This window comes from Limulus polyphemus, unplaced genomic scaffold (genome assembly GCF_000517525.1).
Source record: "Limulus polyphemus unplaced genomic scaffold, Limulus_polyphemus-2.1.2 Scaffold2, whole genome shotgun sequence".
Taxonomy (NCBI): domain Eukaryota; kingdom Metazoa; phylum Arthropoda; class Merostomata; order Xiphosura; family Limulidae; genus Limulus; species Limulus polyphemus.
Window position 1 is genome coordinate 1308666 of NW_013665612.1, and position 17371 is coordinate 1326036.

General features: G+C 32.7%; 1 protein-coding gene across 1 annotated transcript in view; it reads left to right on the forward strand.

Moving 5' to 3' along the window:
- LOC106467537 (irregular chiasm C-roughest protein-like) overlaps nt 1-9610 on the forward strand; it is a 51705-nt gene extending 42095 nt beyond the window's left edge. The window contains exons 10-13 of the mRNA XM_022396791.1: nt 34-208; nt 1156-1266; nt 3176-3390; nt 6744-9610. Coding sequence (XP_022252499.1) covers nt 34-208; nt 1156-1266; nt 3176-3390; nt 6744-7052 — 810 coding nt within the window. The 3' untranslated portion in view covers nt 7053-9610. The remainder of the gene's footprint in view (nt 1-33; nt 209-1155; nt 1267-3175; nt 3391-6743) is intronic.
- Nucleotides 9611-17371: the final 7761 nt, after the last annotated feature.

Sequence of the window (17371 nt, forward strand, 5' to 3'; positions counted from 1 at the left end):
TGGGCTACTAAATCGTGAAATTATTTTTGTCAGATTTTGGACATAGACAACTCTCGTGGTTATGAAATAGTTACACAACCTCTTGAAGACGGAATAAGAAATCTTCTTATTATTCATAAGGCTCGAAGTGATGATTTTGGTCTATATAACTGCTCTGTATGGAATGGATTTGGCCATGACAGTGTTTTGGTTCACCTGAGAAAACAAGGTGAGTTTGTTTAATACTCTTTTTCTTTAAGCTCGTTTGTTTGTTTGTTGATATGCGCAGGGCTACACAATGGGCTATCTGTGCTGTACCCACAGTGGGTATTGAAACCCGGTTTTTAGCGTTATAAACCTCCAGATTTACCCCTAAACCATGGGGGGGGGGCTTTAAACCCATACTGCGATTAACTATCAAATAAAAGATTAATTGTCGGATTATTGCATATCGTTTTTAACTTATTATTTTTAAATTAAAACTATGAGGTTTCAGTTCCTTGGCTAGCCAAAAGTTAGTAGTCTTAATAAGAAATATAAATTAAGTAAGTGTGTGTAACGTGACGACAATTAATGTTTTACTTAAAATGTGAAAATTGCTTTTGCTGTTACTTAAGTCGTAGTAAAACAAACTAGATACGTGAAAAATAAAGTTTGTTTGCTTGTAACGATATGTGATGACTTTTGTTTTCAAATTATACTTAATATCTTTTTACTACTTTATATTGCAAGTTACCATTCCTGAAATGTTAAGTGATATGTAATGCTACAAGTATTTTCCAAATTTGACAACTTATTTGTTTCTTACTTATCAAATTCTCTATAATTTAAATAGCTAAATGATAGAAATTTTATTTGTTATTTTTGAGCCTCACTTATTCTATAGCTCATCAGTATTGAATATAAAACTTGTTGTCGTTTTCAAATGTCAAGCGCATTTTTAAAAAACAATATTTAAACTAAATAAATCATGAACTATATGATTCATTGACTAAGCATTTGAATATATTAAAAATGTCATGTCACCAAAATAATTTTTTTAAGTTTTTTGTTGAATATGAATCATACGTTCGTACTTGATTTAAGGTAAAGATTATTAGTGAGGCTAATTTTGGTAAAATTTCGACATATTCCATGAGCTATCCAAAGCATCTTCTTACCAAATAATATTTTCAGAGAGTATACCGACTTTAATCATAATTGCTGGGGCGACAGGAGGGATCGTTTTTGTGGTGTCAGTTACAGCTGTTGTAATTTTATGTTTGAGGAAAAGATCACCAGCAAAAAGTGAGTTCTTACATTCGCATGACTCTATTAATATTATGTTTTCATTGACAAGAAAAAGCATGTCTTCAAAATTAATCTTGTCTTTTTCATCCTCTGTAATAGTTTTGATATGTTTCAGAAATGCGTATCAACTTACGACGTGTTTAAGTCTGACAGAATGTTTGGTTCTCAAACTATTGCTGTTTTAGAAATGATGTTACTTCCGTTTCTTTCTTTTTTAATCAGTTCAAAATAAGCTGTTCAACTCATTTCGCTTTTTCCAGTATTTTTCTGTATGCAACTTTCTAATGTTCAAAAATACCTGACTATCTCTCAGTTGTAGCTTCTGTCTGATGTTCAGTCAAATGTTTTTACTTTGGTTCTTCACATTAGGCTTATTTATATAATGTACAATCACTTCACAACCCGTAGCAAACCAAGATAAAATATCAGGCCTAAATTCAACTCCCAAGATGGCATTGTATGCCGAGGAGTTTAATAAATTGGATCACTGTAGATGTTTAGATGTGTTTTAACTATAATTCAAAAATATCGAACTTGTGTTGATATGAATTATTTTTGGGAAATTATTCAGGTCATGCTAAACAGCATCATTTAATAAAGAAAGAGGAAAAATTAATGAGTTAAATTGGGCCAACTGGCCTTGAAATGTCTTTGATATTCCTGGCTTACTTCACACAATACAACAAATTCAAAATATTTAAATGTGACGATTAATAACTAACCTTTTTTTATCAACAATTCATCACTTATGTAAATGAAAATGTATGTTTCAAAACGAAAATTATTAGAAATCTTACAAGTTACGTTAGGCGTAAATTATATTCCCCAAATAAATTAAAACTTATTTTTTCCAATTTACCAAGTCTGATTTCATCTTACTAGTGACAAGACCCTCAATATTGTAAGTAGCTCTCACTATTCTAAGTTCTGAAAAAAAGTACTGCTTACGAACAAAGTTTTAGAAAGACCACTTTGGTAATATTTGTTGTTTTTTTATAATTTTAATAGAATATATTTTTAATAATATAGAATGATAATATGTAAAGTAATCAATACTCAATACACGTTACATCATTCTAATAAACAAGTTGGTGTAATTTGATACAGATGTTATGCTAATAAAATATTTGTAAATAAGGTTTTTTCAAAAGGAAAAGGTTAATCTTTCAAACTCTTTTCGTTAGATATAACTTAAGAATTCCATGCGAGACAAGTTAAAATACCTAAAAGTTCTTTCAGTTACTTAATAACGGTCCAGGATGTTGGAAATGTATTCTAAAAATAGGTACATTTTGTCTTATGTTGTTGCACGTAGTTTATAATAGTTTCCCTATGAGTAGGTGAGGTAAGACACTTAAGCATTTTTCCTTAATAAATGAACAATCATATTACTTGTTAGTGCTTTAGCTTTTTTTTTTGGCAAAATCGTTGTTATTTTTAAGTGTTACTTTTAGCACTACATTTTGAAAAGAAATTCATAATCGCTTTACAATTAGTTTTTGTTTTTCCTAAACGTCTAGTCATTCATTGATGGAAAATATACATATTTGTGATATATTTGGTTACCAACACACTATTTTAGTTTTCGAAAGATATTCATCTTTATGGATCCACCTTCAATATAAAATGGATAGATAACGAAGCTCGACCAATATCATCGTAATATAACAATTAAGTAAAACTCCATTTCTTGTTACCGTTTTAGGTTTCTATATTTTAATATTTTCTTTCTTTCTTTTCTAAGTTTTCTAAAATAAAAATTAAGAAAATCCTTTTGCTTTCTCTGAATCACAGCTCAATTTTATCCGATATTTGAAAACAGTTCATTCCTTTTACGTTTGCATGTTATTCAAGTTGGAGTTTAAAATAAGCTGTATAATATGCTTATTTTTCCTGAATTCAACAGTTGGAAAATTTGAATCTCGAAACAAGGCCAAGCATTCAGATACAACTTCAACTGGTGATTCGGAGTTAAAAGCTGAAGTCCGCACTACGTCGTCAGTATCTAACGATAACGATCCTGGCTGGGATAACAGAAGTGACGTCAGCCGAGCACGAGACGCAAATGACCTATATAAATCACCGGTCGAATATACAGATCCAGTTTTTCCTCCAACCTTGGTAAGACAGAACATTTAATTTTAGTAGTACAACTATAAATTTTAACTTACTAAGAGTAAAGGGTTTATATGTATATATTAACTGACACATTTTGTTTCTTTTGAGAGTCCTACTAACCTTTTTGTCGAATAAATGATCTAAAATATACAACAATCGCTAAGATAGAGAATTAGAGCCCTGTATCGCCACATTTGATTATAATTCTAGCTGACGACTATGCATAGTTTCTATTGCAAAAGGCTCAGTGGGAGTATCACGCTTCCTAAAACAATACGCCAAACAGTATCAAAATGTAGTTCTAACACACCCGTTCCACCGTGACTTTATAGCTGTGATTATCAAGCGCTTACTGGTTTACATATTTGATATACCTTACTCAGCACCCCGTGATGCTTCTAAAGAGTATTTTGCTTACTTTGAAGGGATTTAAGATTTTACTATTGTTAAGATGTCAGAATTTAAAATAACATAATTCTTTCTTTTTCGACAAGTGTCAAAATAAAAACGCTTTTACTTACACTTCTAATAGTATTAATATATGCTGTGTTGTTGTTGGGCTTAGGTAGGTGTCTGTGACTTGTTAGTGATAAATGAACAGCACGCACTTCACTTGTTTTCAAAATAATATATGTATTCCGAACAAGTTAAATGTATGTACAACAAATTCTTCACACTGTAGATATTATAGACATATCATAAACACTATATATGTAGTTCTCTCCTTTTCAAAAGTCCACTTAGGCCTATTCAATTACTTTAGAATTTCAGTTGACAAGCCGAACTATCTTCTCTATTACTATCGCAATAGTATTCTTAAAATTGTGGCGCAAGTTACCGTAATCGTTTGGACTTTCTTCTGAAGATCCTCTGTTCCTTTAGAACCACGCTTTGATGGAATAGATTATTTTTTATCTCATTTTCTATTGTTAGTCTTACTCTAACGTATTAAACGTTAGGCTTATGTCAATCGTTAGGCCTATCACTTCTATGGTACTTAACTTCACTGAATCTTTACTTTTTTCTGCTATTATCTGTTTGCTTTTAACGCCTATTATAACAAAAACTAAACAATAATAAAATATTCACTCACAAAAATAAATTAATCAATAATATCTAAACTAAGCAGTCTGTTATATCGTGACATAAGAATTGTTTTTAAAACAAGTCATTTATGTCAAACGCTACTTTAGTAAATTATATTGCGTATAAATGAAAATAGGAATGTGATTGCGGGTATGTGTGTGTAATGTTGCCATAAACACTAATAAAAGCAAAGTTTTATATATATATATCCTATATTTCCATTAATGTTTATAAAAGATACTACTAACTAATTTATTCACGTTACATCACACACATACATATATATATATATGTATATATATACTGATGACCTAATTATTTTTATTTTTAATACCTACCTTGAGCTTACTCGACTTTATTTCAATGTTGTTTTTTTAACTTTGTAATCGTTAATTTGTTTAACTTATTTGTTAAACAAAATATTTCGTAAACTTCGAAACAAGAATGTTAATAAATTCTCATGTGATACTGTTAAAGTCTATTATTAGTTCTTTTTTTACGTGTTTATAAGATAATTGTCATGAAACATTCCTGTCTTAAATTTAAGATATTGACGAACTCTAAAATTCTGGCATGTGCCAAGTAAAGCTTAATTAATCGTTATGTTTATTTCAAGCACGTTGTTCATAACAAGCTAACTGCGCTGTACTCACCGCAGGTACCAAACCTCGAATTTTTGTCATATTATTAGGATTTGGTGTGTTACTTCTATGGTATATTATCACTTCTGTTACTTTAAGTTTTTGACCATTTTTGGAGTCGGATTGCTAACTTCGTTAATAAGTTTTACTTTCCATTATTATGCTTTTAATCACCATTTCAGTGATATATTAAGAGTAACTGTCACAACTAACTGCAGGCAGTAAACAGTATTTTAGGTTCAAATTTCCCATGAGGTAGTTTCAAAATGTAGCCCTGCCACTGTAATCATTTCCCAAAATACTTTTCTCATCAGAACACATTTTAACGTCTCTGCCCACTTTCTTTTGTTATCGTTTTATTTGTCTGTCGTAACTGTGTGACTATCATTATTTTCTGTCTAGTTCTTGAAAATATACACACACAGATAACTAGTATGTTTGTGTCGTATATTGGCGCAAGTCTATACAAGAACTATTTCAACTGACCATCCCTAATTATAAATTGTTGAGTAGTGAGATTCAGCCGTCCACTTATAAAGCATGCACCCACGACCCCAAGATGCGGAGGGCGATTTTGCGGCAACGGGATGTGAACCGTGCTGCCTCAGATTCATAATCCTGCACGCCTACCACAAGACCACGCCTGGCCCATAGATAAAAAGATAATTGAATTCCATGAAATTTGTTACAATTTGTTTAATTCATGTGCTAATGATATCTAATGTTGTCTAATGTGTAGCATTATTTTCTCTCAAGCTGTTATGTCAGTGTGTTAATGTATAGCACTTAACTATGTTTTGTTCCCCTAAGCAAATAGCTTCTTGTTGATGGTACAAGCATCAAAAAGTGAGGGAGTAATTTTCTAAAAATGCTTTAAAGGATAAATGTTGTAGAAACTGCTAGTCATTATGATGAACCAGATGTTGACAACAGATTTGCTAAACCTACTAATAATGAATACATAAAAATACTAAGCAAAGCAATTTATAAAACAATGATTAATTTGAAATGCATCTGTGCCTTTTTATTTTTTTAACTTCTACCCTAATCTTACTGTTAGTCATCAGGTATTTTTTGTATTTTTTGCTTGTATTTTTCTTATGGAAGATAAAATTAATTTCATGTCTCATTATAAGTTTTCTTCCTTAACAACACACTCTTAACTGTAGTTCGAATTATTTCATTTATATATAGCGTTATTTTTAAATTTCTAGTAAAATTATATAGACTAAAAACAATCCAATTAAAACATGTAATGTAATCCAATGATTTGTAGAATCGTCCTTTTGTTTAAGAGACTTGAGTACTTAATCCAATCATTTATTTCATAAACTTATTTTAGTGTAGGATAAGTTTCATTTGAAAAACTACTTAATTTTCAACAACATGGAAAGTAGGATTAATCAAGTATTACTTTCCTGTAGTTGATAGATTCCATTCAAATCATGCAATTCAAATGCAACTTCTTTTTGTTTTCATGTTTTTCCCACCATAAAGATCCAAATCAATGCTGTAAATGCTAGTTTTATTTTTTACTTCTTTGACATTATGTTAGAATATTGGTGTAGTACTCTAAAAACATTGGATAATAACTGATAGCCTAATAGAGATGTTTCTTCATTTTCACAGGAAACTCAAGGAAGTAATGGGTACATCCCATATGTGGACTACACCAGAGATTATACCCCACCTCCTGTACAACAGTTGGCTAGGCTACCTCGCTCCTCTCAGTATATGGGAGAAATAGATCCTCGTTTCCACGCAGGCTATGCAAATCCATATCTCCGGACTTCGCATTCAACACTTCCTCCTCCTCAGGGAGTTTACTTGAGCAACAGAGGTCACTTCTTTAGTAATACCCTTCCTCAGAAACTCTACATCACAGCAGATCCAGGTCCCACACAAATAAAGTCAGCGACAGTAGCCACGCATGTTTGAAGGAAAGAAGATATTTCATAATAATTTTGGACCACTTTCTTCAAAACGCTTCGCCTGTCGACCATTCTGGAACCTCTTTTACCACGTTGCGTATTATAATATATATTGTCATTTACAATATGTGACATTTTCTATGATGATCAGGCTCATGTCACTGATGATCATGGTAAATGTCTTGTAATACCTGATAAAAGGTGTTGGATTCGAGTACACAGTGGGAAAGTGCTTGTATATACAAGGAATACAAAAGTGTTTTTATAAAAAGGAATCCTTTTGAAAAAGAATAAGTATTTTATTAATGTAATTATCGATGAGTGCCAAATTTTTTATGAACTATATGGTTCAAAAGTTATTATTCTTCAATTCTGGACGTATGAGGAGGGGGGTAACAAAATAATGATAAATAATTTAAAGTCTAAAAATATGCTGAAGAAGGATTTAGCACGTTTTTATCGGTTGAGTGCAATGTGATTGTTATCCACCATATATTATACTTAATGACAACACTGCAGAAAGAATACATATCACCAGTCATCAAGAAAAGTGCTTCTTGACATTTCTAAAATTTACATTGTGCAAAGCATGGTTGGTCTTCAAAGAGACTATGTTTTAAGTCTCTGCAAAATAACACTGAGGGACAGACTATACAACTAAGGAATAATTAAATCAGGCTGTCGACGTAAGAGGGTATGAACTATGAGGTTCCTACTGAATAGAACAAGTGTTTACCAATACAACCGGGTGTTTCGTCGTCATTCGTATATAGATCAGTGTAAAATCAAATGTTCATTGAAGCTTGTACATTATTATTTATTTCATTGAGTTAGTGTTTTCTTAATCTTGACCCAGATTATGAAAATATAGTTGTGTCGCTTATTATAAATGGAATTGTAAATGCTACCAAAGAAAGTTTTCCAAAATAATACTAAGTATTTTAATCTTCCATGAATCTTTCTGAATGTACTAGGTATTTTACTAATTTCAGCTTTGCAGATAGAAGCTTAAATATCTTTAAAACTTGTCAAATCATATGAAGCTTATCCAAGATTTTAATACAGCTAATCTTCGAATGTAAAGTTTTAAGGCTCTGTTTAATATTTTCAGCATTTTATTTAATCTCTCTGACATAGGATCGCTCCCTCAACCAAATGGTGATAGGCCAAGGAACAAGGAATTCCGATAATTGTTTCTCAGCAGTCTTGCATACGCCGTTGGAAAGCTAAAAACCTTCTGTATCCAAATATGCAATCCGTAGTTCAGTCGATAGTTATGAGCAGTTAAAAGAGACACATGATTTCGGAGTCTCCGCACCATCTTACCAGCAATGGTCCCAAATACGAATTGGTTATCTCTTTGTTATTATTATTCTCAATTTCAATTATACGACCTTTCTTCATTGTTTGTTTGAGGTTGAAGGCCTTGTTCTGGATCCCTTGATCAGGTGGAAGGTTATTACTCCTATCATTGCTGTCCCTTTCAGCATCAAACCTATTTTTGAGTGCCACCAGAGCACTTTTGGAGTTTGATAGATAGATCTACTTTAACAAGGGCTGTCAAAATGTCCATCGTGATTTCATCCACAGCGGCTGCCCAGACTGCAAGTCTGAGATCTCAGAACCTTGCATATGTAATGAGTGTTGATGACATGCCGAAAAGTAGCAAAGTTACAATCACGGTAAACGGGGATTAGAGCTAGTTGCTGAAGATCTATTGTGCTCTGGTCTAAGAAATAGATGCGATGACGGGCGAAGAAATAAAAGTTCACGTAGCGGACCCGTCGGTTATACAATAAGAAGTATAGTCATTAACCAAGAGGTTTCTACTAATGATGTGGCAGTCATAACTAGGTCAATTTTCTTCCGACTTGGAAACTTTGAAAGTTGATCGTCATATCTCACCATACGCGCTATATTCTGTATAAGTCTCACCAAAATCTGATAAATCCCCGATTTTTACGTCTGTTTCCTGCCACCAAGCTGACTCTGGTTGAGGGAGAAATCACGTGTTAAATTGTTTTTATCCCCCTTTACCATTAAATTATTAATTTAGAATCGCACATTGATGTAAACATACCTTTAAAATACGCATTCTAAACGTTGTAATAACTTGAGTGGTGTTATTATAAAAATTCAAATTTTAGTCTTTGTTGATTGTAATTCCTTTTTTAAATTAATTACGGTGAACACTAATCATCAGCCGATATTTTCTGTTTTACTTTTAAGTTCTGGCTCATGAGATTACTTCCTACTGTACTAGATAGCAAGAGCTTATTGGTCCTGTAATTTGTACCGAGTTTCAGTTGAATAGGCTTCAGGTGCGTCGATTTAAATAACTTATCTGTAGATATGTGAGCTGACAATATATCCCACGACTACAGAGGAACGACTTGTTGACTTTCTTCTTTAAAAAACAAAATCTGTATTATATAATTTTGAAAAATTATTATGATTTATTTTATAACGTAATTTCTATGCTCATGACAATCCAATTTATTAACGTTCAGTTCTAGTACAAAGTCAAATGATGTGCCATTGGTTGCATTTAAAAATGTTTGTATATGTGCTGAATGCGCGTGATGGTGCTTATATAAAGTGTTAAATCAAACTTATCTTTGTTGTTGTGCTATACAAATATCCTACAACATTAGTTATTTTAATTCTTGATAGACCTTGATCTTGACTTAATTGATACCACGTGCTCGTTCTTTTCTTTTGTTGTTGTTGTTCGTTTTTATTTGTTTTGTTTTTAAGGGGAACAAAATCATAAACGATTAAATTGTGGAAATACCAGCGCCACATTATATTCTTACTTACTACTTTAAAAAGCATGTGATCTACATATTACATGATATAAACCTGCGAGAACCTTTTTTTCGAAACTTTCACAAAACTCTTAAGAAGTTATTATCTAATTTATAATGGCATGATTATGAAAAAGATCTTAACTTGAGATTCAGTCAACATAAACAGAGTTGGCCATCTGTCTGTCTGGTGTCAAAAATTCTTGTGAAGAACTGGCTAATCTAAGTTAGATTAAACTTAATAGGGGAACTCGGGTGAATCTCACAAACATGAAGTTCAAGTGGATCAGCAAATAAAAGAATCATTCGAGTTAAGCAGCAAATTTAATTTTACTGCCTTAATTCTGCAAGTGAGGACTCAACTGAGCTAAGACGTATGTAAAAAAGTAGGACTCAACTGAGCTAAGACGTAGGTAAAAAAGTAGGACTCAACTGAGCTAAGACATAGGTAAAAAAGTAGGACTCAACTGAGCTAAGACGTAGGTAAAAAGTAGGACTCAACTGAGCTAAGACGTAAGTAAAAAAGTAGGACTCAACTGAGCTAAGACGTAGGTAAAAAAGTAGGACTCAACTGAGCTAAGACGTAGGTAAAAAAGTACTGAAGCCGATACCAAACGAAAGTGATGTTTAATGCTGCGCATGCATAGCACGAATAACTTTGCAACGGACAAAAGATACGTGTGCTACGGCTCAAACAGCAGAAGGATCAGTCCACCCACTCATTTACTGCCTATCTTTCTAAGCCCGGCATACCTTTTCAAGTACTTTTATATCAGTTGAGCACATATTTCTGTATAATATTTATGACTTAATTGTAGAATATGATCATTTGTGTTTCATTAGTGCTTTTGAACTATAGTTATTTAAACACAGACGCATGCATATAAAACGAGAAAGAAACAAAATTGCAAGTAAGATTAAATAATTGAACTTTTCTGGATCAGAAGTAGTAATTTTCTACAGCATAGTAATAAAAATAGTGGGGAAAAATATACTAAAACACCATTAGAGTAATTTTACATAAACTGATTCACAAGGAGTATTATTTGTCAGTTATTCTAACCTAACATTAATCTCAACTTTTGTCTACACGTACCCCCAAGTGGCACAGCGGTATGTCTGCGGACTTACAACGCTAGAAACCTGGTTTCGATACCCGTGGTGGGCAGAACACACATAGCCCATTGTGTAGCTTTGTGCTTAACTTCAAACAAACAATTGTCTACATGTAAATATCATAAAAGTACTTAAACATGCCATTAACATACAAATTTCGTTATTTAATAAGCTCAACATAATTTTATTTTTTACCAGTTTTCAACTAATCTTCATCATAACAAAAGAACAAATAAAAAATTAGCTAAATGACTTAATACCTCCAGAACAAGTAGAACCTAAAACTTATTGTGAACTGCATCATATACATTTGGAACATTAAACTTTACTCCACTGTCATATTAAACTAAAACAGTAAAATAAATCTTACTCAGTTTTACATTTTTGTTACTGTCCAAACAGCTTAAGCATTTCTCTGTTGATTGTACAAACGTTTCTGTGTACGTACAGCACTTCTATTTAAAATTGGTGGAGAATATCAGATCACAAAAAAAAAGAGTATTTCGTCCTCTCGGATGTATTAAAAATATAATAAAACATAGTATGTCAAGGAAAATATACCTTTGAGTCTTATTTCAAGAAAAATTCTATACTAAAATGTTAACTTAGAAGGCGCATTTCTGTTAAGTCTAATTCACGTTTGAACATATGTTATCAGTGTTCTCGTATTGTGTGCATACAGACGCCTTTCTCAAACATATGAGATCAATTTTATATATTGTACAGTTTTATTGGATGATAATTCCATTAAGAGAAAAATAAAGATTGATTTTATAAATATACAAAAGGTGGGTCAAGCATCACTTTACAATTAGTGCTGTTGGTGCTAAAGGAAATATTAGAAATTGTTTGTTTGGTTGTTTGTAGTTAAGCACAAAGCTATACAATGGGTTATGTGTGCTCTGCCCACCAAGGGTATCGAAACCCGAATTCTAGCGTTGTAAGTCCGCAGACATACCGCTGTGCCACTGGGGGGGGGGGGCGAAATATTAGAAAGATAATTAAAACCATCTTAATTATTGTTTGTTTCAGAGTAATAATTGGGAATCAAGTTGTATTCTATATGAAACAACTATATAGTCAATTGTGCCCCACGCTGTATGTATTCGTATTTTCGAGTGATATATACATATATGTGGGTCACTCGAAAATCAAAGAGGTCAATAGAAAAAAAAATAATTATTATTTTCAAGACAGATTATGTAAGCCGTTAGAACTGAAGCAAAATATTTCCAAAACATTCATGAAATTAAGTTAAAACTAGTGAAATTAACAGATAAAGTATAAACATTTTTCAAATTAAAACACCTAATTTAAATAGTAACTTCTAAAAACTTAAATAAAATTATTGTTATTTTGCCGAAATTTGTACTGTTTTTAATCTGGCTACTACCTAATGGTCCTGTTATTGCGTGAAATAAGAACTTTTCTCTTTAATGTACCATTAGAATGCATTAAAAAAATTATGTCTGGAGGGGAATAAAAAGTATACTCTAATCTACTTTAGTTAAAATTTTTACGTGATAGCCCCTTAAGTAATTATTATACAGCAACTTGTTTTATTGTAAAGTCTCTGCCAGTTCTAATTAATTTCCAGTGGAAACATAAATTATTCAGTTTTCTCGTTCCAAAAGATTCCACAATTATCCTTAACAAAATCTTAAAAGTTTGAAATCTCGTTAAAAAACAGTGAAAACAATTAATTATTTTGAATTATTCAATGAGAAACTAAGAATCTATTACAGATATTTTTTTCTGACAATAAATGAATAAAAAATGCTGTTCTTAATCATCGTATGTTCACAAAAAAAAGACAAAAACTTTCTGTATCTTAATTAGTTATCTTCAACTTTCTATGCTTAAAAAAGATAATGGTTAATATATAAGCTCAAGGATATTAAACATTCATAAAGCACATTTTTTAAGTCATATGAAAAATAACTGTTTCCTAGCAGACACAGAACGTTCAGAAAAGATATAGTCTATGTCGTACTGAAATCGCAGATACTAAGTACAATATTTCTTAAATATGTCACTAAAGCTTGTTATATAAAATTTTGATAATGAGTACATTTCTCTAACAGGATAATAACTTAAGTTTTCAATATAATATACGCATTCTATCAAAATGTCTCCTATTTGGCAATTTTTATCATCACATTATAGTAGTCAAGATGTTATAAAAATAACCAAACTGCAATCAACTTTTCTAAACAAAAGAGTTACAATACTATATAAAAATAACTAAAAATAAGCAGCTACTTTAAGAAAGAAAAATTCAATAAAATTCTGTATTGTATAATATGTTAGTCACGTTAATGTATGTAAAGACACTTTTGATCGTGAAACTGCATAGACTTTGTGTGACCCCTAAAAACTATTTTTATTGTAGATAGTTTTTTTTTTTAAGTTAAGCACAAAGCTACACAATGAGTTATCTGTGCTCTGCCCACCACGGTATCGAAACCCGGTTTTTAGCGTTGGAAGTCCACAGACACACCGCTGTGGGGCAATCAATTTTGTGTATGTGTGTGTTTTCTTATAGCAAAGCCACATCGGGCTATTTGATGTGTCCACTGATGGGAATCGAACCCCTGATTTTAGCGTTGTAAATCCGATGACTTACCGCTGTCCCACCGAAGGACTTATACAGAGTAAATTATTCTAACGTAAGCTTAAATTTATTCAGCCATATAATAAGCGTTCAAAGAAATTCATCCTTCTTATCATCAACCCAAATAATGTATTCTAGTGTACATATTTCTAGATTAAATGCTATATGGTTGTGCGTATTAAACAACAGAATATGCTGAGGGTTAATCGTACTATCTAAAACTATGTAATAAGTTAATTGCGACAAACTACTGCAATCTTGCACCAACCATATTGATAAATTTCTAATTACCTTTCACTGAACGCAAACATCGGCTTCCAATGCCACATTTAAGAAAATCCAATATACCGAAGTCTATGTAGTTGCATCAAGAGACTTGACAAGTATACTGTCCATCGGAATTGCTGTTACTTAGTTCTTTTGTTCTTCTCATCGAAACAGCCATTGCTTTCGAGGTGTGACTCAAAGCTTGCAATCTTTTGACTTGTAAGCCTTCATTGACTTTAAGTTCTTGATTATTATTTTGTTATATGTGTCCCGATATATCCGAATGAGACCGTTGCCATGGTTTGACTTGGGTGTTGTTTCTGAGCCTATTGCTATGCCAAATGCTCTGCTGTGTGAGTTTTACTGCTTTCTTTGATAACACTGAAAGTTTCCTTTTGTGAAATGCGTGTATTTGCCTCTAAATATTTTAACTATCTCATTATACAAATATCATTCCTCGAAAAGGGCTGTAACATAATCCTTCTTCTGTAAGTGTTCCGATGGTAACATTGTACTATTAAGTCGCTGGGAATTCGCTGTGAATTACATGTATACATTAACCCTCTGTTTAAAGAATGTCCAAGACCTTACAAGAGACATTTTACGTACAGTGTGTCACATTTATAGTTTAAATTTTACGAACCACGTTAAAGGTCTCATATAGATGAGACGGTAATATTGTAAAATCCACTCTTAATAAGGTATGGCTGATTAAAAATAATTTATGCATAAGGAAAAAATTTCAAAAGTTACACATTCTCCTTAAATGATTGTAAAGTGTTTTGAACAAGTGAAAACCTAAGTAAGGCTCGTGCCGTTAACTTGATAGTAAATATTGACTATTTCTCTACAATTTTGTAGCAGTGTGGTAGCAGCTATTTATCTAAATATTTTCTGAGTAATTTAAATTTATATAAGTGGCTAGTAAAACAATAATTTATAGGCAAACTAAAATATTTCGCCAGAGTTTTATCTACTGTTCTGTATGATTTTCATCTGTAAAATTCAGTTTTTACAAAGGTTTATTGTTTATTTGTAATTAAGCACAAAGCTACACAATGGGCTATTTGTGCTCTACCCACCACGGGTATCGAAACCCGGATCCTAGCGTTGCAAGTCGGCAGACATACCGCTGTGCCACTGAGGGGCTTTTACAAAGGATAGTTTATTCAAATATATTCAATGAGCCATTCTCGCTAGAATAGAAATTCCAGGAGCAATAATAAAACAATTAGATTTTATGTGTATTAAATTTTTCAACTTAGTTTCTCATAATCACAGACATTAAGCATTTGTCATAACACTCACCAGTTCACAGTTGGATAATAAACACTTATTAAATTAACAAGAAAAATGCATCTATTTTCTATAATGTTTTCTTTTCTGATTTACGAATTACAAAGACTAAAGACACCTTCTACAGTTTTATTATTCAAACAAGAAGGAATCTTCAATAGCCGCGGCACTTGAAATTCTATTAGGCAGGATTAGAGTAAATTAATCTATGAGACCTTTGTTTCTCATTTTATTAGCTATGTTTTTGTGCGCCAGCAATACGAAGCGTGGGGTTCGCGTACACCTAACTCGATTTTAATACCCATCAGGATTTCTACCAGCCTACTCTCAAAATGAAATTCTTTTAGGCAGGATTAGAATAAATTAATCTATGAGACCTTGGGCATGATCAAGTACACCAATCCAAAGGGTTTAACCTCCTGGGTCGAAAATGCAATTAAATCTCAAATCAGTCAAGAGGTGACGGAGCTATGAGTTAAAAGTTTGAACTTGAAAATAAAAATTAAGTGCCGTTCCTCCCCGGCTAAAAATGTTGTAATCTAATAAACATGTCAACGGGTTGTAAATTTGTTTTATTTTTCGTTTTGTTTTTTACACTAAAATGGCCCGGCATGGCTAGGTGGCTAGGTCGCTCGATTCGCTGTCTGCGGGTCGCGGGTTCGAAAACCTGTCACACCAAACATGCTCGCCCTTTCAGCCGTGGGGGCGTTATAATGTGACGGTCAATCCCACTATTCGTTGGTAAAAGAGTAGCCCAAGAGTTGGCGGTGGGTGGTGATGACTAACTGCCTTCCCTCTAGTCTTACACTTTTAAATTCGGGACGGCTAGCGCAGATAGCCCTCGTGTAGCTTTGCGCGAAATTCAAAAACAAACAAACAAACCATACACTGAAATAAACAAGTCATTTTCTCTTGTTAGTTTTTTTGTTCTATTTATTTATATATATATATATATAAAGCAAAGACGTCTATCTTTCCTTAAATCTTATTATGAAGTTTTGTCGCCCAAAAGCTAAACATCCGAGGTTGAATTCCCCGTGGTGGAAAGAGTGCGTATAGCCCATTGTGTAGCTTTGCGTTAAAACAGAACAAACAAACTAACCGTGTTCGTGTGAGGAATTGGCTCAATCCATTTTTGTAATATGATTTAGGAGATCAGGTTAAGGCCTCAAAGGCAGTATATAAATGAATAAGTAATAAAATCAATGTTTCGTATACTGTTTCCATTTCAGTTTTCCTCCTTGTAACTAACTGCCTTAATACCTACTTCCCGAGCTCTACCTATTCTTAGTAGACCTGCATGGCGAATGACGTCGTCGTGCCATCCCTGTAAACAGCGTAAGTACATTTATTAATCCAAATAGAGCACAGTTATATTTCATTCTGGTTACTTGACGTCCCAAGCAGCTTTGAGAGACTAGTGAATTAATTTCGATTAAATCTGGTAGAGGTGACCCCTTCCCTCCCCTTCTCTCTCTCTCTCTCCCAAAGATCGAATTTAATTACATAAGTAATTGAACAAACACTTCGAGTTGGGCAGACATTTCCATTTTTACTACGTGAAACCTGCAACAAATGAAAATGACATGTAACGCCACGTGTTACTTAGAAACTTCGGATGAACGGTTCATGTTTTAGTGTTCAAAATAGTGGAATGAGGCAACCCAACTCCTGTTTATGGTATGACCTTTTAAGCCCAGCATTCTAAGAACCTTTGCTGATACTTTATAAAATGTTCCGTGAATGATAAACTTTGGCAAAAAAAACAATAATAGTAAGTATAATCTGATCTAACTGACCTTGGTGACTCAGTGGTAAGTCAGCGGCTTATAATGCTACCATTCCGATTTCGATACCCGCAGTGGGCAGAGTACAGGTGGCCCATTGTGTAGTTTTGTGCTTTACAACAAATAAACATACAAACTGGTCGATCTCTAAAGAAATTTAAACTAGCCTAGTGAAACCTAAATAAGCTTATAAACGAATACTTAAAATTTCTAACTTAAAATATATAAGCAGAGAGTTAATTTTACAATAACCACCAAAGATGAATTAACTTGAAAATTTCAATACAGCCATTAATTCATAAATTCTTATATCGAAATTGCTTACATTCATAAATTCTACTTTTCCAAATATTTGCAAAACATAGTGCAAAAGTTTGAGTTCTAGCCTCTGTCAAACGAAATTACTGTGTCCCGCAAACGCATTACGCGGTTATATATT